Below are 22931 nucleotides of genomic sequence, written 5' to 3'. Positions count from 1 at the left end.
GTTACAGGACAATGTTGCTGAGTAAAAACCTATTTTCCAAGTAGGCCTACTTCTTCAAGAAATGGTTTGCTACGCGCTATATTTTGAATATATCCACTTCAATGCGCGTCACTGCAAACACACAACACCAGACAAGCAGTTTAATCCTGTCGTGTCACATTTTTGTCGGAGCAAAAATGGTTTCGTTTACGGTAATCTGGCTTTACTCCGCTACGGGATCGAGGAGCGAAACAGGCAGTTACCGAGTTTAGGACCTGTTCGCTGCTGTCAAAATAAGTTGCGCATGCGCAGGATCGTGCTACTGCAGCATAGAAGGTGACGCCACCCATTCATTAATATAGACAAGTCTAGACACGCACCGATCGACAGCCGGACAGGCTCGGTTTACTTACCCCGCTCAGGCAGCCGGTGTCCCGGACAGAGTGACGAGCCGGGGACGGTTAAGGAGCACCAGCCGGAGACCGCACCAACAGCAACTTGTGAGTAGGCTTGTTGTCGGGCTCCGGCGTGTTTTTGAGCTGTCGTTGCCCCTCAGTAACAACAAGAAAAAAGCATCACCCCGCTACCTGTCAGAGCAGTCTGTCACGGATGTTATCGCTGCAGGTACACAGGTCTGTGGACGTGACAATGCCACTCGAGGATGATCTGACATCAGCTGCGGCGAAGGGGGACACGGCTCTCGTGAGGGTTCTTCTACAGAAAGGAGCGGAGGTTAACAGAGTGAACTGTTTTGGACGAACCGCTCTACAGGTCAGTGCGTTTGGCTACGTCATTAACCGAAAAGAAAGAAAAAAGAAAAAGAAAAATAAAGAAGAAAGTAAACGAAACAATTCCCTGCGACCCACCGGGCAGGGATTTTATGCGTTTCTGTGTTTGGGAACGCATCTCAGAAACGACGCGTATGTCCCGTCCCGTGAGTCTTTGTTGTCTTTACGCAGTGACGGAAAGACTTAAGATTTCATTGCTTTCACGGAGGAAAAGCTGCAGTTACGCATTCCTTCAGAATGAAAGCCATATACCTGTGGCCGTATCAAGAAAAAACGAAACTAAGTTGGCACGTAGACAGTTAACGGCCGCGCGACATAGGTCCAACATATTGAATGTCGCGACGTGGATTCGGCTGCTCTCCTCTCCCGCGTCGCGCTGCTCTGGACGGACCTAAACGCGATAAGCTACACTTAAAAAAAAAAAAAAAAGTAGAAAGAAAGAAAACAAGCCTCGAGACTAGTATTATGACAATTGAATATGATTGCCTGCGGGCTTTTACACCTCTCGGTTTTGTATCTGAAGATAGGCTACAATACGTGAGACGCCCGTCTCATTAGCTATTTGCTTCTAAATTAGACTCTCGGGATGTAACACGATCCCATTCTCGAGTGCATTTGTTAAACGTGAACGTATTGTCTTCAGCTCACCCCTCGGCTCTTTCAAATAAACGATTAGATTAATAAAAATTCTGGATAAGTGCGCTGTAGTCCATGTGGGAAAAGGTCCTAAGCTCCCCCCTTTGCATTGTTTTTAGCCGCAAAATGGCCACAAGAAATCAAACCAATTAAATGAAACGAAACAAAATAAATAATTCGGGTCGGAGTCGGTGGATGAAAATGGAGCATAAAAAACAATGAAGTCAAAGTGAAACAGGGGCCCATTCGGCAGTGCGTCTCTGTGTTGTTTGGTATAACGCGAGGCTGTTTCTGTGTCGCGAGCCTGACATTTGGACGCAACTTGACTCCAATTGTCGGTCCTGTTCCCATGAAGGTGATGATGATGGGGAGCTCGCCGGTGGCCCGGGTGTTATTGGAGCACGGAGCGGATCCGAACGTGGCGGAGAGGAGCACCGGAGCCACCCCGCTGCACGACGCGGCCCGGGCGGGGTTTCTGGAGACGGTGCGGCTGCTGGTGGAAGCCCGGGCTGACCCGCAGGCCAGGGACAATGCAGGCTGTCTGCCCGCTGACTTGGCCAAACAGAACGGCCACGCAGAGGTTTTTGCCTTCCTGGAGCCGCTGTAAAAACCTGGCCAGCTCCGTCAGATCTTTTTATTTATTCCAGCTGGTTCTGAACGAGGACTGCGAAACAGGCCCGAAGAGGCCTGCAGCACAGGGGGCTCGCTGTTTTGCTGTATATTTCATGGAATATTTATTTTTACTTTGATTTTATTTTGCTATATAGTTGTCATTATTTTATTTAACGAATCGGGTTAAATGACAGGGTCAACTATGGGGTGGGGGGGGGGGGGGGCGAAGATGATCAGTGTATTCTTATTGTAACGGCCCACTTCTACAGATGTGGCTGCAGTTCGAACATCTGTCATGATCGGTTATAATAACACGAGAAATGTTGTACAGTTTGTTATTCTTTTTTTTTTAACGATCATATTTGTTTTGTTGTTTTTTATTTTAAAATATAAGATTATTCCGATTAAATCAATGTTGTGCATTTTAGAACTTCTGATCGTGTTTTAACACTGAACCAAAAACGAAAAAAAAGAAGAACCTAGAATCCACGTAAAAAGTTTTGCACATTTTAAAGTCGTGGGTTTTTTTATTTTTATTTTTTTTATAAAATTATGTACAACTATGTAATTATTATCTATAGCTGAGAAGAATCTCCTCTCATGTTTATACGAGTGAGATTCACATTTCGGATATTATGCACTTTAATAAAAACGTCATTTTGTCAGCGCTTACGGTGCGAGGTGGTGTTTTTTTTTTATTATTTTTTTTTTAATAACGGGTTGGAAAAGGAAAGAGCATCAGCAAACTGTTCTTATGGTCGGATTATTGTTTAGAGAAAGAAACGAGGAGATTTGACTTTGCATTAACTTCCCTCTGGGAGTTTTTTAAATTTTTATTTTTTTTTTATTAAAGTGCCACGTGCAATTCAAACAAGATGTGCAATTTCGTTTGCGTCGAAACTGAGCTCTGTATTTTCCGTGTTACTAAACAAATTGCCTGTCCCAATAGTACAAAGGAAATATTGTGCTGGTGCTCAGGTGTCGAGACATGGCAGAAAGATGAAGGCTGATGCGATGAAAGATTTACAGGGAGGTGAACATTTGAAATACTATGGCTGTGCATCTTTTTAAGTTAGACTTTGGCTTTAGTCAATCAAAAAGAGGTTAGACGCTCCCCCACCTTTAGACCACAACCCCACCTGGGTGAGACAGCATCACCTTAACATTACCATGTCAAACTGCTTCTGTCAGTTTAGTTTATTCTGTCCGTCCGGGTAAAAATTAATGACAAACACCATTTCCAGCAGGCACTTATTCAAGTGTAAACATTTAAATCTGTATTGTTCATTGAATATTACACAGAATTGCGTAATTAAGCTGATTAAGATTTTTTTTAAAGGATAAGATCTGATAAAAACCTGTTGAACATTAATGCAAAAAAAAACAGTTACTCAGTCATCTAATACTCAAGCGTTACTTTAATCGTGACTTAAATTCTTTCAGTTTCTGCCAAACTCCTCTTTATTTTTGACCACGTGAAGCATGCATGAGGAATGACTTATTTTTTACTGCGAAAACAAGGGACAAAGAGGAAATTCAAGCGGTTGGAATACAGCGTGGAACGTGCAAGTTCAAGTCCAGCTTGTGCCGAGAGGAAAAACTCATGAGTTGAATTCAGCGTACTGATCTAATACGGTTAAGGTGCGGCATGTTACAAATAGGCCAAGATCTCTATATGAAGACAAACTCCTACAGCACATCAAATATTTCCGGTGTATTTAGCCATTGTCTGTCGGAAAACACACACAGTATACAACAAGTTTCTCAAAAAATACACTAAATATTGTCAATCGGGTGGTAACTAGAAAAGTATTTGCATGTAAACTGCAGCAGTTCTATCCCATATGAAATGTCTTGATTGAAACGGGTAACAAGTTGTGGAGAGCAAATAAAGCTTTTTTTTTTTTTTTTCCACAAAATATACATATAAAAAAGAAAAAGGACCCCCAAAAAGCAGAGAAATATTCCCAGTATTAACATTTCCCCAGTAAAGTGTGTGTAGGTATTTAATGATTGAACTACTTGTAGGTCCACAAACACGTTTAAGACACCAGATTCAAGTTTAAGAGAAGCATGTTGTAACTAAGGCAGCAAAGTATTCGTGGGCTGAACTTGTGGAGCGCTTTTTCAACCTGCGTGAATAGAAATTAAAAACGGTTTTACAGACAAATATAAAACAGATGTTGAGGATAATTCTAAGTGTCTTTACATTTGAAATTCTGCCATCAAAACACGTGACGGGATGAAAGAAACAAAGGCGCGTGGGCAGGGAACCGGTTAGAAGTGGAGCATGGATGTGTATTTTTGAGTCAACGCAAAACACTGAAACTCCAGCTGAATACACAGGGCGTACATTATCTATGTGAGGCACTTTCTTGTGATTCACCGATGACGAATGCACAGGCAGAGTTGAGTCCGTTGTCTGTGCAGATGGTGTCTGGTATTCTAATCCCTCTCTTCTTCTCCTTCTTCATTGTTGTCCAACACTCAGTGTTTTGGTAGCATTACAGAAGACTGAGCCATTAACTGCAAACAGACAAGAAAAACAGTGTTTTCCCCATTGTGTGTTTGACAAACTAAATGAACATTTAGTGATGTGAAAGTTGCCTGGTGATTGTTTTGGGCTCCTCTGCGGAAGTTCGTTGAAGTGAGAGAGAAAAACAAGGGAAATGATGACTAGATGTGCCCGTCGTCGTTACCAAACTTAAATCCAAATTGTATAAAAATCAGAGGGCTTTTTCCTCACGTTTTCTAAAGAGTAAAAACTAAATCCCAATAAAGCAAAGACAAGTTTGGCTTTGAAAACTTACCTTGCTGCTGCTGCTTCAATCTCCCTCAGGCAGTACATGTAATGCGTGTTTATCACGGTGCATACGCTTATAACTTAAAAAGTATACAGATTTATGGTTAGGGCCACACGCTATCAGGTAAAACATGCGGTGTTGTGGGACATCGTGATGATGGTATGTGAACAAATACTTCTGTGGCTCTCCGTGCTGGTTTATTGTAGATGATGCACAAAAGCAGAGCTTCCTCTGATAATCATGGCTACGCCAGTGCCCGTCGTATCAAAGTGAAAATGTCTTTAAGATATTCACACTGCGATAACTGCTGCAAGAACACATTCTCGATCATTTGTTAAGCCTTTCTTATGATCATTTTATGCACTGCCGTGTCGTGAATGTTGATCCGCAACGCTGCAAAAAGAGTGGCATTTGATGGAATTAAATCCCTTCATGACCAAGATGGTCAACTTAATAAACGAGTGGTGTTTTTAAAGTGGTCAAGTACGGAAAAGTCTGAGTTGGTGCATTGAACCAAATGTGCTATATCAGTTTAAAGGCAGCCAGTTAGAAGATAAACACACACTCTGTCACTCTGTTCCTGAACTGAAATGAATCACCGTGACGCTGGCCTCTTACTTTTAAGGTCTTGATCGTCTGAGCCCAGTCCATCTGACTGATCTGGGGAATCGCTGTTAGCAGGATGCTGCTTGCTTTGTTAGCATTCTCTTTCATGGTCTTCAACACATTGTCGACACAGACCTAAAGCGAGGAGGAAAACAGCGACAGAGTTACAGTGATGCCAATTTCTCTCATCCTAAATGGAACAATCACTAAAGTTTATCCAGCAAAAAGGATCCGTGTTGGCGTGCTTCTGTGAGAACGGAAGATAATTGAGATGAATTATGTGGTCACAGCTAATATTCAAATCTCACACATCCAGTACAACACAGTGAGCGACACTATCATATCCGTCCTGTGCTCATGTTTACCTCCTGTAACCTTCATTAACCCCTCCCTTGAGTCCTTTGTTTTCATGTCAGGCTCAATGACTACACTCAATGTTTTTGTGGTATTTTCAGGATGAAGACGGCAGTGCTGATGACTCAGTGTGACTCAACCTCCTCCGGGAGGGCTTCCACCGGAGGCTGGCAGGGAGCTTGACTGGGGGCGTGTGGTGGTGGGGAGGAATGAGCAAGGGAGAGGCCAGGAGGTAGTGTGAGGCTGGGAGGGAGTGAATGAGAGGAGAGGGCGGGGGGCGGAAGGATGTGGCGAGCGTTCTGCAACAGGAGGGGGAAGAGGTCAGCTGCAGGAACTCGGAAGTGGAGTTGTGAGTTTGGCTGGATCAGTGACAGAAACCAAACTCGCCCACACACACACACACACACACACACACACACACACACACACACACACACACACACACACACACACTCTCACTGGATTATCCAGAGCCTGACAGAGGATGGGTCACTCAGAAGCCACGAGGAGCCACAGATACTTTTGGTCTAATTATGGAGCACTGAGGGCAGAAACCTCTGAAAACCTATTATCATATTAAAAGAGGGAAATCTGGTCTAAAAATGTGTTTGCTTACTGAGACCATAACTTGATAAATGCGATGCATTCAAACAAGATAGAAATTTAAAAATCATACCCCAAGCAATGCAAACGCTCAGTTATCATAAAAACAAACGCATATAAATGTTTAGACGTGACCGTCAAGTCAGCGGTTCTTATTCCCTGCGTGTGCTGTAAAATCATATCAGACCTTTTACTGCCTCAGAGCTATCACGAGAGCACTGGATGTAACTGTGAAATAATTGTTTTACGGCTGAGCTGGCGCAAGAGGCCCACGCTTCTGCCCTAAAACGGCGATGGACGATGTTATCAGCAGGAATTATTTTGCACGGTAAATGGTTGTATGTCAGACGCTCAAATGTTCCTGGATCTATTTTTTTTTTCCTGAAATTACAGATGGAAGGGGGCCTTAAATTTCGAGCTTCTTCAGATTTGGTGTAAGGCAGCTGCTGTTGTCACAAGGCAGATTCAACCATTTTCTCCACTGCTGTCCCGATCACCCGATAAGAATGGCTTTGTTTGCTGATAGGTTAATAGGGCATACAATGGGACAGGCTGGCTTATAAGCTAGAAATGTACTGAAAGAGAATCAATTTACAACTTGTTTTAGTTGAAAATAAATTCTGAATGTTTGACTAATAAAAACAAACAAAAAAGTGGAAAATCCTCCCGTACCATCAACGGAGGAATGTTTCAGAAAAACTACGGAAACTATGGAAGAAGAAAAAAAAAAAACTCTGCTCAGCTTAGATATCCAAGTTCAACCCAGACGTAAGGGTCATACATACAGCTCCAGTAATCCTATCTGCATGGTTTGTTGATTGCAACAACTTAACAGCAACAAAGTAGAGAAGCAGATGTTGCATTATGAGCTTCTTGGTAACCCTTCAATAGCCCCCACCCAAAAAAAAAAAAGAAATTCTCCAAAAGTGTCCTCTGGAATAATGTGGCAAATAAAAGCAACTAAAAGTCTTGATGGTTAAAACTCTTTTTTGTACAGCGGAGCAAATACCAGGCAGGATACGTCAGCCTCATCCTCTGCCACTGACTCACGAGAGGAACATCAAAGTAATAAAAACAACCGTTAAGACCTCCAGTTTGCCCCTCACCGCTTCTTCGTGTTCCTTCCAACAGTCGTAGTCAGTTGCCATGGCAATGCTGGCATAGCACAAGCCGGCCTCTTTGGCGAGGACCACCTCTGGCACAGTGGTCATGTTGATGACGTCGGCGCCCCACTGGCGGAACATAAGGCTCTCTGCTCGCGAGGAAAAGCGAGGGCCCTCGATAGACAGCATTGTCCCTCGAACGTGGCACTTGATCCCCAGAGTGCGTGCCACCTCCACCAAAACCTGTCACAGAAAGAAGCATGATGATAATGACAGAAGATGATAAGAGTTATAGACGTGTTTTGAATGGCTTCTGAGCTGACAAGAGACAACTGTCAACTATGGTTTTAACCCTTTAAGAGCTGCGGTTTAATTCCCGAAAGCCTAGAAGCTGAGAGTGTTCTGGAGCACCATGTAATATGACATGAAAACAAAGAGATTCAACTTCCTGGTTTTACTGTAATCCTCATCTTTGCCCTCATGGTTACATATCACGTCGTATTATCTCACTAAGTATTTCCATAAAGGTTGACGTGCCTTGAATGTGTTGCGACATTTGCATCGCTCAAATCACAGTGGGGCAAACACAGACGGTGGCACGCTTTGTGACAAACAGCAAACTGTTTTCTAATGTCAACAGAGTGGAAATTTACAGAACAATTACTGTTAATTTCAGTCCAGCATATTTCCCACAACTATGACAGCTGTAGCTCGACAGAACAAGACACTCCTTTTAAACGTTTAGGAGAGCAAAGTCAACAAACGCACGTACAAATGTTCCAAAATCATTTCTTAAAACGTTATTAGCTGAAAGAATAAGAGCTATGTTGTCCTAAATGTTGGAGTTAGACTGTAAAACAGTTGTCTATCACATACATACATATGTACATACAAATGTACATACAAATGCACACATCACATCCATGTTTGGACTGACCTCTCTGGTTCTGTTGCAGAAAGGCTCAGCCATGGGGACATGACACACGCCTGAGGGACTCGTGGGCTGCCCATCAAACAGAGTTTGAGGTCTCTTGGTCGTCCTGGTGAGGAGAAGCAGAGGAGGAAAACTGAATGTTGTCATCCCAGAAACACAGACCGACTGTCATAAAGTTCAACTGTTACAATCATGAAATACAGAGTTTCGATTATTTCATAAAGGACAGACCCAATTACTACTACAACTGACAATAATAACGATAAGAATAATAAGTGAGATGATTATGAGAACTGGCTGATGGTAATCTTCACAATTAACATCATCTTTTCACATCTCTCCAGGACAATAACTGCATTAACTAAATAGCCGCAGCCTTTCCTGAGGTTTCACCCCAACAGCTGTCCACTGACGTCCAGCTGTGCTGAGTCAGTGCCAGCCTGTCTCCACCCAGCTCAACGTGCAGCCTACAAACGACTGATTCACGCATCCCAGTGAGCTGAGAACATGAGGGTTTGCAGTTTTCCTCTTTAGATTCTCAGCTTATTTTATATTGAACTGTCTGAGTGTTTGGGTCCATAAGAGTGCAAAACTAAAAGGTTTGGACACAAAAAAGGTTCACCAGCTAGTAGATCTGATTGATGGTACAACTTTGGCTTTCTTTACTTTTCAATGGGGATCTTTGAGTCACAACATATTTATCTTAGACATCCAAAATATGAATACCTCTGGTGCCCAACCCTGTCTTTAACTGTGGCGCTGGAAGACTAAAGCCAGCATTTAAATACCTTCAGCAAGCTTTGCCCTGCTCAAAGTCAATAACACTAGTGTGTCGGATAAACTATGAGCTTAGTACAATGCTTGATTATACCAAACCACAATTGAGTTATCCTGCCCTGGCATTTCATTAGGAATTCTGAATTCCAAAAATGTGCCACAGATGTGCTCCAAACAGCTATGCATTAGATAATAAACCGCTCCAAAAGCTGTGGGAAGCTACAATTCAGAAGTAATGGTAATAAATACCACAACCGCCTGCATAAAACTACATCATGCAGTTTGAGTATTACCGCACGGCCTTTTATTGGACTCTTAGATCCAAGGACTCAGGTCAGATGGTCCAGTCCAGAGTCCAGACTAAACACGGAGAAGCAGCATTTAGCTGTTATGCTGCAAACAAGTGGAACAAACTGCCAGTGGAGATTAAACTTTCACCAAATGTAGACATTTTTAAATCCAGGTTAAAAACATTTCTGTTCTCATGTGTCTATGCATGAAATCTGCACGCTATCTTTTAATTTATCTAGACTGTTTGCTTGTTTTTAAATTCATTTAAATTATTTTATTTGTTTCCCTTTATATTCTTTTATGTATTTGAATGCTTCTTCCACTCCCTGCTGCAATGCTTTTATTTTATGTGAAGCACTTTGAATTGTTTGTACATGAAATGTGCTATATAAATAAATTTGATTTGATTTTTGATTTGAGTCTGTGTTTCTATTTTAGATTCTGTCTGTTATTTATGGCTCTGTTGGTGACATTTAATCAAATCATTATGTAATTAATATCTGCCTCGAATATCAATCACTTCCAATACAGATATCAGCGGGCATGGCAATCAGTTCAAATGATTTCAAGGGAGTTGAGCAAATTTTTCAAACCGAAAGATGAGCGACAGTCCAAAGCAAAGTGAAACTGAGAATCTAAACCAAAGGTTAAAGTGAGGACTTGAATCTTTAGCGAAAGCCATTTCAGAATAATGTAGGACAACATTTAAACCAAACAAAAGAGCCACTCATTTCGTAGCATCCGAAGCCGTCGGTTTGTGCACAACTTAAGGAGTGGTGTTGTGATAAAGTGATGCCATCAGATGCATGCCGTCACATGCCCCTGGACAAGCCTGAACAAGTCCCAACAAGCAACTTCCTCATTCTGAATAAATAAGCGGTGATGCTGGTTTTTCATCTGCTTCATCAACTCAAGCAACAGCACCACAGGCTGTGAAATGTGGAAAGGCAGGTTACTGATCACACCAGTTCAACCAGCTATATGCCAACTCGTGGGCAATAAGCCATACTCTCTACAGCACCTCTCAGTACACATATTGTTACTTAATAGAATTTGTGCACTCAGCTAACTTTCCCACAGGGTCACGCTCTGCGAATGCAAGACAAGAAGTATACTGCATATGCCTTGAGGTCAGAAACTGCTGAGAGAGAACTCTTTCCCAGGAAACAAAGATATCATTATGCTTACAAGCAAATACCTACAGCAATTTGTACTGCTGAGACTAATTACCTGTTGAGTTTAAGAGAGAGGTTGTCGCTAGAAAGTAGTAAATTATGGATTCGGAGTGATCTGCGGCTTATTTTCTTAAACGTGCATGCAGCTTTTCCTTTCTGTGCTGAAGCTTAATGTTCTTGTCTCCGGCTGCTGTGTATCCCCGGCTATGAAGCCGCTTGTGTTTGAACTCCAAATGGTGTTCTTCAGCGGCCCGTTACCTCCCAACTAAAATGCTCTATATCCTTCACTGTCATGTTACATCTCATCTGCAGTTTGTATTAAGAACCATCACTTCAACGCTGTCAGTTCTTAAAAGTAAAAAAAAGTACTCCGTCCAGCTGTCCTACATCTATAATCTTGAAAGTTTGACCTTTCTTTTGTATTCATTCACTGTCAATAAAGTTTATACACAGGCTAAATTCCTTTATTTCTTATCTCCTCCTCGTCTCCAGGCCGGCCTCATACGGAAGAACACTCAAAATCACGGAATATCTGAACCACAAACTCACCAAAATGGCAATATTTTTTGGGGGAAATTCATCTCTAAATGAAACATATATCAACTTTAATGAATGTAGAATCACTGGACTGCTATGAGAGACTAACTAGACTTTAGTTATCGCTCAACCCGATAACCTGAGTGTACGATGTACGACAGAGCTAAAGGACAATCACAAAATGAAACAAGAGCCAAGCAGGAAGGAGCCACAACGGTTTATGGAAATATCTCTGCGGTGGGTTCCCCTCCAGACGGTTTGACGTCATACTGGTGTTGCCACTGATGGAATGTCGCAGTTTCAACATTTTTCATTTTTACCAAAGCTCGAAGCCAACCGTGACACCTGAGAGCCACAGAAAATATCAAGTGGAAGTTAAGAGTTTTTCCCACAGAGCAGGACAGTAAGCACACGCTGCTTTTGACAGATAATGCCAAACTCTGGTAACGTGCTTCCTCTTTTTCACTCAGCTATCTGGTCATCGTTTCTCACAGGGGAGCGAAAATATTATCCCTGAGACATGTGGGGAAATGTTTTAATTGCAGCTCACCAAAAAAAGAATAACAGCCAACAGTGACCTTTAACACGAGGCAGCTGTCTGAAAAGACTTAAATCCATTTTAACTCATAGGATCTCCTTCACGAAACATCAGAAAGAAATGGTCTTTGAATCATATCTTTTGATCTAAGTAATAATGCTACTGTAATGCAACACAGTGGAAAGGAGAACTGCTGGCGGTGAGTTCCGTCCACGTTGTCTACAGAGTGAGTTCACCTGTTTTACCTGCTGAAGCTGTGTGTGTACTCGTCAGCAAGTTGTTGCCAAGCTACAAAAACAGCAACCCAATCCATTCATGGAGCTCTCTGGTGATTTCGAACACACACACACACACGCACGCACACACACACACACACACACGCACACACACACACACACACACACCTCTCTGTTCCACTTAAACTTTCTAAATGTTTGTCAAGACAATTTTTGTTTTATTCATTTTGCTATCAACCTTTGACATTTGTTGTAATTTGGCGCAATATAAATAAAGCTGAATTGAATTGAATTGAACCTAAAACAACAGCATGTCTTTAACACAAATTCACACTGCAGCAATGTGATCTCATTTTGGGGACTGATAAAGTATTGTGAGATTTGAAATGAACTGAAAAGAGAGCGTGGGGAGTAATTCCAACCCATCATGAAATCCTAATCCATTGGTTCATGTTCTGGGTTACTGTCACATGTACTGTATACATATAGGGTTAGGCATAAAGGAATGACCTAAAAAATACAATGGGCCTCATGCAAGAAGCGTTCGTACGCACAGATTTGTTCTTAAATCGTCCGTACGAGTGATTTAAGAGAATTTGCGCATTCACCAATCTTTTCGTATTTTACGTTTTCTTTCAGGTACGAACAGAATTTACGAGTGATCCAGAGCTGTCGTAGGAGTTTCGTAAAATAGTCCGCTGTTATTCAAATCACGTTTGCTTGACTAATGGATTGTATATTTAATTACTTTGAAGAAAACATAAATAAATATATACATTATACCCAACAATGATGCTGACATTATTCTGTTTGACTTCAAATATGCACTAATCGAAGGTTAATTTGAATCTGTATATAACTAGGTCAATGGGAAGTGTAACCAGCGGCTGACTTGCGACTTTTGGATGCCTCAGCGCGTCAGGCTCTTGGAAGAGACCGTGTGGAGACAGACGAATGGCTGAGATCGCGATTCAGATTGCCAAGGACTGTGCTGCTGCAAATATGCAGCTTAATTGCTAGAGCCACAACTCCAGAGAGAAACACGCCGATCAAACCCAATTCCACCACACGTCCAGGACCTCACCACCCTTGGATTTTTGGCCACGGGAACCTTTCAGAGGGAGACTGGAGACAGATCGGGGGTGTCCTCTGTGAGTCGTGCGCTCCCCTTGGTCATCAAAGCTCTCATCAGTTTATCAACCATGGTACATCAAATTCCCATACGCCGCTGTCCAACAAGTGCAAATTAAGAGGGACTTTCATGCCGTGGCTGGACTGCCAATCATAATTGGAGCACGAGACATATACGCATCAAAACACCCGTGCCGTTGTGGAGCGCACTGCTGAAGGCCAGGTGGGTGTGTCTCGATACAGCTGGGGGGCAAAATAGCCCAGAGGAGGCATGCCAGATTTGCGCAATATTGCCATGAACGAGGGTCTCCTACAACCTGAACCAGCCCAGGCAGACAAGAAGCTGTGGTGCCAGAAGACCCCCCTCATGGACCACCCCATCAAAGTGCCATCATGATGAGGCAACAACTGATTGCACGGCTTTAGTTGCAGTCATCGATCGCCTGCCCATGGCGAGACGTTTTTTTTTAAGCCATTTTCATATCAAACCATTTATTTTTTTATTTCGCTGACATGGTATTAACAGCACTCGTAATTGCTTCCAATTTCTTCACTTTAGCAGGTCCCGTCCACTGCTGACACTGCTAAAAATGACAGATTTTCCTTTTTGGATCTCTGAAAGCAGAACTTTAATCTCAGAGCCCGTATTCTCAGCACTCAACACTTCCTGGCACAGGAGAGAGGAAGCACAGCCTTATATGGTATCATTTAGGGCGTGGAGTATGCAAATCTACTATCCTCGTGCACGTGAACTTAAGATTCGCACAGGTGTGATTCATCATTTACGCAGGTCGTTTACACACTTTTTCCGAAGTTAAGAGCGCTTGTTGAATCTGACGTGGCGTGTTCGTACGAGACCTTCTTACGAAAAAAGTAAGAGAAATTTAGAATAAAAATACGAAAATGTTCTTGCATGAGGCCCATTGTCTTGTAAAATAGAAACTTTCACAATTGATCATCATATGCTGGAAATCTTTTTTTTTTTTTGGCTTATCGGGTGATGAGTCCCCAGCTGAGATGATGGAGCTGCAGAAGTTACAAACAACAACACGTCATTGCCTCTATGACAGGAGGAGTTCTGTTGGAAAAAGGAGCAAACACCATTGTGTCTGCCTGGGGGTCATGTTTCCACACCTGTCAATCAAATACCTGCAACTACTACAGAATCACGTGATCCACCCTTGTACTGTGTAAAGGTCGCAGTCATGGAAGCAAATGGAAGTAAATTAAAAAAAAGGCGAAGCCTAACCTGTCAATGAACTGGTCTATGATGACAATATCTCCCGGCTGAATCTCCTCTCGGAGTGAACCGCAGGCTGTGGTGACCAGCAGATGTGTACAACCTTCTTCTCTGAGAGCCCAGATGTTGGCCTGGTAGTTTACATTAGACGGCATTATGGTGTGTTGTCTCCCATGCCTGGGAATGACAAAAGCAAAGATTAAAATTTAGAACACGCAAACAACGCACACTGTTCCTGTCTTTTGCAGTTGCACAGTTGCTCCACTAGATGGTGCCAATAAAAAAGACTTTCTTTTTTGTTTTACTCCAAAGAAAAAGTACAATACGATTTCTTACCTAGCAAGAAGCACACATTCCACATTTTTTATCTTCCCCAGTATCAGGGCATCTGATGGCTGTTCGAGGGGAGAAGAATGGTCCATTAACAAAAAAGTCAAATTCTACTGCAGGGCATTATTTTACTGACAAGCTTAGAATGCAGGAGAAGCTTATTCTTACACTGACATGAGCAGTCTCAAAGTACAGATCAGCTCACCTTTCCATATGGCGTTTCAACATAACGCTCTGTTCTTCCTTCCAAGATGTCTGGATCATCCAGACCTGAACCACCAATTATTCCAATCTAGAAGAAAAATTTAGCAAAAATTCCAGACAAGTGCATTTCACTGGAGTTACTACCTCTTTGACAAAGTTCATCGAGTTAAACGTAAGACTTGTGCACCAAGATGAAAATACTCTTTCCTATGATTTCACTGCAACAAAGCTCTGATCTCCACTAAAACAATGCTAGTTAGCATAAGCAGCACCACGACAGATCTGACACAGACAAAGTATCATAAATTGACATTTTTAGTCCGAACAATGCGTGTTTAGGTATTTCCTACAATCATTCACGATTATTAATCTTGATATAAGTATTTTAGAGGACACAGTGTTTAAATTGTCCCTACTCACAGCCCTAAACTTGCGTTTGCATCTCTCTTACTCTATGTGCTCTAATGTATGGAAGTTTAACACGGCTGAACTCCCAATAAAGTTGTTTCCTTCGTTTTTCCCGTCAGACAAACGGAGAACAAAACCTGTCTGAAAATCTGAAATACTCATAGGAGAGTCTTTCAGACTTCAGAGCAGACGGGGTGACGTTTACTATGATGCAGTTTATTACAAGTAGGCGTTAAGGCAATACTCCAGGGCTAACTGAAATGGTTCCACATCACAGATGCCTAGAAAGAGCAAGCTAACCAAATTCTTGGATAAGGGAAGAAGGACATTAATCATAGAGGTAACAAAGGGGCATTTTAAGATAGCAGAAATCTTTTCATAATGATCATAAATAGTGAGGGCAGTCAAAGCCCTGATACTTGATAGAGGAATTATGATGCAACTCTTCTACCACCTTCTGGCTGTCTGTTTCATTATTTCCACATTCCAATCTGCAGCGTGAATACAACCAGGGGAAAAAAAAAAAAACCCTTGCAGGTATGTTTTCCTTTGAGGATTTACAAATTCCCCCATAAGAGAGCCAGCTGAACTGTTTGGTCTGAATTCAGCAAAAGAGGCTAAAGGTAACCCTGGGGGCACAGCAAAGCTGCACAACAGAGACTGAAGTGTCCACAGAATAAGCGCCGTCAAAAGTTGGGCTTTTGGTAAAGGTGGCTGGACAGCTAGAACATAAAAGGAAAGCATAAAAACTAAAAGAAAATATAACATAAAGCAATTCTGGTATCTGTCAAAAGGCACATGAGTACTCTTCAAACGTGAAACACTTCAAGAGGGACTAAAACTGAACTTTTTTGGCGATCAGTGAAAACGTCGCCCGTGTTGCAGATCCAACGCCTCTACGACCCCGACAACACTATCGCCGCTATAAAAAGGGACTGCAGCATCCGGCTAGGGGGATGATTTTCACAAGTAGGGCAAAGGAACACGGTTTTCGAAACCCGAAAGGTTGGAACGTCCTTCCTCTGAGGCAGTCTTGACAGCATGGTATAAACATCATGATATTCATGACAGTCTGCTCAGTGGCGTGATGGTTAGCACTGTCACCTCACAGTGAGAAACTTCCCAGCTCAATTCCCAGCCTCGTTGTATGGAGTTCGTAAACTCTGGCCTCCTCCAACTAGATTTTTTTCTGTATTAATAGGTTTTAAAAGTAGAAGCATCCACTGCCAGAAAAAAGTCCTGTGGCTATACCACTCATGTATATGCTCTTTAGATTCCTCATGCAGTGATGTTAAAGCAGGATTTTACTGTTGCAGCTGGTTGAGGTGGAGCTCTTTGCAAACTGTTCTATACTTTGGTTAACAATTAAATATAGGATTATTTTCTCCATTAATCAATGTGGTGCTCATTTTGTAAAGATTCTTTGCGAGACATGAAATCACAGTTGTTCTAAACAATGATAAAAAGCTGCCAGTTTTATGTCAGCTGATTATCAATCAGAGGTAAACTCCATCACTTTTTGTATAAACGTTTGCTGCAGGTTTTTCCACATGCTTTATGTGCAAAATCATAACTTGTAAAGCTACTGGCTCCTAAAGCTGTCAGGTAAATGTGGATAAGTGAACAACTTGAAGATATAGTGGAGCGGTACAAACGTTCAGCAGTAAGTACCGCGGCTCTGTAGGAAATTACAGTACTTGAGTAAATGTACTCAGTTACAGTTCACTGAGCCTACGGATATCCATAGGCACATTTGAAGGTGAAGACTTCTTCAAGGCACTTCTTCCATTTCTGACAGCCCGTCCTAACAGACGTCCAGGTGCAGGGAATCGGACCTGCAGCACGCGCTGTTGGCCACGTGCGTGGATTGATCTACTTTAACCTTTTATTATAGTGGTATTACATTTATACAGAAATCTCCATATCAACACTGAAATTGTACACTACGGTATTAAACCAACGCCGTTTACTTTAAATAGTAAGGGGACTGGTAAAGCTTTGCTAATATGATGCTAACACCAAAGAGCTTTACACTGCACTTCCGGTTTTGCAACCGCTGCACTCTGTAAGGAATTTACCTTTCACATTTATGGTCCTGTGTCAGCGTGCTGAAACACAGTGTTCAGTAGATAATACTAACAATAATAAATTACCTTAATGGGTGCACTGGACGACATAATGACGGTCTTCTTGCGAATAAAAGTGGAGATTTGACCAAGTTACAGAGAGACGTTCTACCGTTAACATCCGTCAGCAAACAGAACAGCAGACATTTCACTTCCTGTTCGGTGGTTTTCAGAATAAAGGTGCGACCAAGAGTCCAGTTCACGCAACAGTAACCTACTAGTAGTTGAAAGCTCATTTTCATGTCTTTTGAAATCTAAATTGTATACAAACTGTAATCTAACTAGCTATGCTTACTTTACAGGGAATCAACTGGAGCTTCAAATGTGGCTCACCCCAGCTGTGAGTAAAAATGAGATCCAGGGCTTTGCAATGCTGTAAAAACACTAAATTAAGTACTGTCCGGATTCTGTTGTGTGGCTTTCAAGCTTAATAAAATCATTGAACACTAATTCACAAATAGAACTGCCTGTGTTGCAGTGTCAGAGAACATTATACACTACTCTGCAATATCCTAAAAGAACACAAGTGAATATCTGAACCTCTTTATTGTAATACAATGTTATTTATAGTCAAAATGAAAGCTTACTATGAGATCTGTCCTCTTATAATTAGCCTACATATAATCAGCATAATGGAAACTAATCTAACATAATCAATCTGGCTATAGTTGCTAAAGTACAAATGGAGCACACACAGTTACTCATTCCATTTTATTCTTAAATAAAATTCAATACAAAACAGCCTTTTCTTAATCCAGATTTTTTGGATAATAAGTAAAAGTCCACCTGCAGCAAGTAACAATAGTATGTATTGAGAATATTGCGGATTTATGACAACAAAGAGAATGTAATCAACTTTATCCCTGAGGACACGTCAGCATGTCTTACAATAAACTGATATCCAGAATAAGAGCTCTCAATTTCATTCTGTTCCGTTTAGATCCTGGTGGCACTTAAAACAGTTTTCCAGGTGGTAGTTTAACACAGTAAGGAAACTAGACAATGGTGGCCCAAAAAGGCCATAAAGTAATGATGACCCTCATTCTAAATGAATAACGGTACCCGTGCTTTTCACATACACCAGTGACCTATGAAATGCCGCTGCAGAAAAAACACTTGGTGGTGGAATTTAAACGGAGATGTATCTTCACAATTTCCTTCGTGGTCTAGTGATTTTCAACATACTGAACACCGTTTCATCTAAAATACTGGTGGCAGGCTTTAGCAGCTAATGGATGTGAATGTGGTGATTAGTCCGTGGGGGTGGGGTCGACTTGCTCTTCAGTGGCAGTGTCAATGGGGTCCTCCTTTCTAGCGCTCCTTACTTGGGCGTCGTTGGCAAAAGAATCACTGTCACTATCGAGGATAATGACGGCGGGTGAGCCACTCTCTTTGCGCTCGTTACTCTTGTGCCTTTTGCTTTTCTTCTTGTGTTTCTTCTTTTTCTTATGGTGACGCTTGCTTTGCTCGTGTGTCTTGTCCTCACTGATGAGCCCCATGCTGGCCTTTTTTGACTTCTCTTTGGATTTTTTATGGTGCTTCTCTTTACTTTTTTTCTTGTGTTTAGTTAATACTTGGGAATCATCTTCTGCACATGGGTTTGAGAGTGCGCTTTTGGATGTTTCTTCCAGATGTCTTGTTTTATATTTTCTCTTCCCACCAGGCTTGTCATTATGAGATTTCCTTCTGGCAGAGGGGGAGCAACTACTGGAATAGGTCCTACATGGAGACTGCCTCCTGTCACGTCTCCGTGAATCCCTGCTGCGGCTCCTGGAGTGAGAGCGTGAGTACAAATCTGAGTATTTGCGGTTGCTGTAATAGTAGGACTGCCTCTGTGTGTAGTGCGTCACGCTACCGTTTCTCTCCCGTTTGTAATGGCTATATGACTTATAGCTGTGATCGCTGTCGCGTTTTGAGAAGTCTCTGCCACTGGAGTAAGAATAACCTTTTTCAGTGGAGTGAGAGCAGACGCTGCTGGGGGAGATCACTGGACTTCTGCTCAACTGCCTGTGCTCTTTACTTCTTGATGTCCTCTTCCTCCTTCTGTGGTATGTGTCCTTTGGCTTGTGCCTCTCCTGAGATCTCTCTTTGCTGCCACTTCTTCCATCTGCATCTTTACTGCCTGATTTGTTGGATGTCTTGTGTCTGTCTGATTTTGAAGAGCTACATCGTTCTCTTGAATCCAGCTGACAATGGACATCTTTCTCTACACTTTCTGTAGGTTCAGCCCCACTGGAATCACTACTCTGTGAAGCTGCAGGACTACAACTGGTGAAACGGATGTGCTGGGGTCGGTGAGGCAGTTCTTTGGTTTCCTCACAGGAAGACCCATCGGAGTCAGAGGAGAGCTGAACCAGCTCAGGGGTCCTCTCAACTGTCGGCTTAACAAATCCAACAATGACACATTCGTCGTCGTCGTCGTCATCGTCGTCGAAATATGCACATCGTTCATTTTTACTGTTACCCTGAGAAACGTCAGTTTGGTCATGGGAACTCATTCGCTGTGGAGAGGGCCCAAACTCCTGCCCTTCATCTTCTGAACTGCTTTCTGAGTCCGAGTCCAGTACTGACAGGTGCTCTGCCCTTCCCTGTTCTGCTGTGGTAGAATATGACGGCCCAGGCGTCTCATCATCCCACAGAGAGTGACTCAGCGTAGAAGTGGAGTCTCCTGGATGGTCCATCTCTGCAGAGTTTTCCTCATCCCCTGAGATAGCAATGACAGATGAGTTGGAGCTGCTGTCTTCATTTGAGGAGGGGGCTGGGCAGTCATATATAGCACCCTGGTCATAGGCCTCCATATTGAAGGGGGACTTTGCAAAACTGATGAACTCGTGCAGAAAGTGCTCTGTTCGGCCCTGGAGGAACGGCCTGAGCTCTTCCTGAATAGCTCCATCCTCCATATCATAACGTGTAATGCGTGACATGATGATATGTTGAACTATGTTGACCAAAGATCCGTGGGCACCATACAGCACAACCAACTCTCGTTTTAGCCAGGGGACCAGTCTGTGAAGGCAGGCAGGGTTTCTTCGGTAGAACTCAGCAGAGGTTTCTCTGGAGCGGCCACCATCCCGAACACTCCTAACTCTCACCGCCTGTCGGTACAGCTCCCTTCTGAAGTTTATCATCTCTTGCTCTCTGACATTATTCACTGCCCTTCCTTCACTCTCAGCTCTCCTTTTGGCCGCCAACCTCGACATCATCCGTCGAATGTAGCGATCTTGCCGCTGCAGAGGAGGATTTGCAGAGGCTTCGAACATTACTCCGTTGTCTGGAGGTGGAGAGGTCCGCCCACGCATCTGCCGATGGACTCCAGTAAGAGTTGTGCGGTATCTAAACCGCACTCCCTCAAAATAACCAAAAGAGGAATTATCCGGATGCTGTTTCAGCTCATACTTCTGAAAGTCTGCATCCGATTTTATACTGTGATAGATTGAATTGAATGGCTGTTTGCACAGCGGGCACTCGGCTTTGTTCTTGGACCACTCAAGAATACAGCGGAAGCAGAACTTGTGCAGGCAGCGGTCCAGATAAGAAATGTTGTGAAATATGTCCAAACAAATGGGACACTTGGAGTCTGGCGACACCTCTGCTGACATTGTTTCGGAGTTTTTTCTTCTGCCGCTCTTTTGGCTCTGTTGCAGGGCAACCTTGATGGCGGACATGATCTGTCATGTAGAAAAAGAAAGTTTCAATCATTTCCATTTGGAAATTCCAACACTGATTGCAGAGAAAGTAAAAGTGGCTGTGAAGCCTTTTTACACTTTTTGAATCTTTTCTCTACTCAAAATGGCAAATAATTGTCTCGATTAACTGACCTATCACTAACCAGTACAGTCTGATGTGACCCAAAATAGTAATTGTACAGGTTGCAAATAGGTTGTTGGGGTGGCTTAGAACATGTCTGCATTAATAATTAACATCAAATCTTTTCTAATGTTCTGCCACACATTAGTTAAGTGGGAAGAGCAAATATGGGCTTTTTTTTTTTCATAATAAAGCCCACAAACCACATTTAACTATATTCTCAATAATAAACATAGAACAATGTCCCCCAACACTTAACTTCATGACAGACATCTTGTACCGACAGTACAGATGTTTACAGCTACTAAAGTGGGCTCTGACTGGTGATGTGGAGCTCTTATTTTTAAACCTTTACTATCAGCCCAGACATATGAATCTTTCCCCTAAGAGGACACGCCATTACTGCAACAGGCTATTTTTATGTAGTTCAAGCTCATCTCGTTATTACATGTGTCGCTTCAAAATGTGCAAGAATACATATATTCAAGTATAAGGTTGCAGCTTCACATACAGTAAGATGAATGTGCATTCACTGGGCACATGAACATCTGTTTTGTGATAACTGAAAACCGACACATAACATGTTAGTCCTCGCAAAGAACGACACTGTACTGTATGTGCTAACATGGCAGTTCTACATACGTAACAACCACAGAGCAACATCAGCGCCATAGTGTTACATACAACACTGAATGTCTTTCCCATCATTCGTTAATCCCGACAGACGTCATAATAAATAACACACCGTTATAAACTCACTATAGCCTAAATCTATACTTATGTCGTCTCGTAGCTTTGAGTGTGAGGTTTGTTTTTTTGTTACCTTTACGGGGCAGGCTAATGCAGTATTACCCCCATGAATTTGAATGTCGTCAAAAAGAGGCAAATATTGAGCGCGAAAGCCTTTTCCCATACAACTTTAAAATCCCAACATGTACACAAATATCCCTGCCACAAGTTTAACAATGTTGGCAAAAGAATTGGAACTGCAAACTGTAGTTAACAAGCAGGTTAACACGGCTAGCTGAGAGTTAACAGGCTAGCTAGGTTGGCTAGCACGGACTAGCTAAAGTTTAGCCAGGAAGGCTAGAAGCGCCTGATCAAAGTTGTGTAGCGTTTACCTGTGACTTCCTTGAACACGTATGAAGCTGGAAAATTATTACTTCTTTCTTTGTTTTAGAAACACACTCATTTCAACAGACTTGTCATTCCCATACAAGTGTCAACCCCGACTTCCTTACATTTCGTAACGTACAAGGAGGGTACGGTCCGAATTGGAAAACAACTTCCGCTCCTCAAAACAAGACAGATTTTCACATTAAAATATCAAAAACATGAAAGAAAGAATACTTCTGTCCTTCAAAATATAAGTACTGGGTAAAAAGTCCAGTTCGTCATCAGTGTAAAGCACGTTGAATGTATCATTTGAGTGATAAAACGCACTTGAACTTTACAGTCAAAATTTCACAAAGCATGTTTTGTTTTAAAGTAGACTGGACTGCTTCCAGAATGCCGCAGTTTGATTTTGTCCTCTGATATGGCCCACATAATCATCACCATTGTGGGTGCTTTTGCCTGACATTACATCCTACAGCATACCGCTTCAAAATTTGATGCATCCAACCTGTGAAGTAGTTATCCCTTTCAGCGATCCTGACAGAGTTTAGTTTAGGTTTTTCTCAAATACTTTACATGTCATCTTGTAGAAAAGC

General features: G+C 42.3%; 3 protein-coding genes across 3 annotated transcripts; 1 reads left to right on the top strand and 2 right to left on the bottom strand.

The window, feature by feature from the left end:
- The first annotated feature begins 323 nt into the window (after nucleotides 1–323).
- Nucleotides 324–2234, top strand: cdkn2a/b (cyclin-dependent kinase inhibitor 2A/B (p15, inhibits CDK4)). Its single transcript, XM_075463028.1, has 3 exons — nucleotides 324–479; nucleotides 604–750; nucleotides 1759–2234. Exons 2-3 carry the CDS (start codon nucleotides 628–630, stop codon nucleotides 2008–2010), a joined length of 375 nt encoding a protein of 124 aa, XP_075319143.1. The 5' UTR covers nucleotides 324–479; nucleotides 604–627; the 3' UTR covers nucleotides 2011–2234.
- Nucleotides 2235–3415: 1181 nt separating this feature from the next.
- mtap (methylthioadenosine phosphorylase) lies at nucleotides 3416–17556 on the bottom strand. Its single transcript, XM_075463027.1, has 8 exons — nucleotides 17440–17556; nucleotides 14880–14966; nucleotides 14681–14739; nucleotides 14354–14521; nucleotides 8423–8525; nucleotides 7489–7728; nucleotides 5438–5560; nucleotides 3416–4541 (listed from the first exon to the last, which is right to left on the bottom strand). Exons 1-8 carry the CDS (start codon nucleotides 17461–17463, stop codon nucleotides 4503–4505), a joined length of 843 nt encoding a protein of 280 aa, XP_075319142.1. The 5' UTR covers nucleotides 17464–17556; the 3' UTR covers nucleotides 3416–4502.
- Nucleotides 17557–18014: 458 nt separating this feature from the next.
- Nucleotides 18015–22887, bottom strand: toporsa (topoisomerase I binding, arginine/serine-rich a). The gene is made up of 2 exons (XM_075463025.1): nucleotides 22341–22887; nucleotides 18015–21080 (listed from the first exon to the last, which is right to left on the bottom strand). Exon 2 carries the CDS (start codon nucleotides 21075–21077, stop codon nucleotides 18663–18665), a length of 2415 nt encoding a protein of 804 aa, XP_075319140.1. The 5' UTR covers nucleotides 21078–21080; nucleotides 22341–22887; the 3' UTR covers nucleotides 18015–18662.
- Between the last annotated feature and the right edge of the window lie 44 nt (nucleotides 22888–22931).

This window comes from Odontesthes bonariensis, chromosome 4 (assembly GCF_027942865.1).
Source record: "Odontesthes bonariensis isolate fOdoBon6 chromosome 4, fOdoBon6.hap1, whole genome shotgun sequence".
NCBI classification, from domain to species: Eukaryota; Metazoa; Chordata; class Actinopteri; order Atheriniformes; family Atherinopsidae; genus Odontesthes; species Odontesthes bonariensis.
The sequence above is the reverse complement of the archived record's forward strand: the minus strand, read 5'-3'. Positions and strand labels throughout refer to the sequence as shown.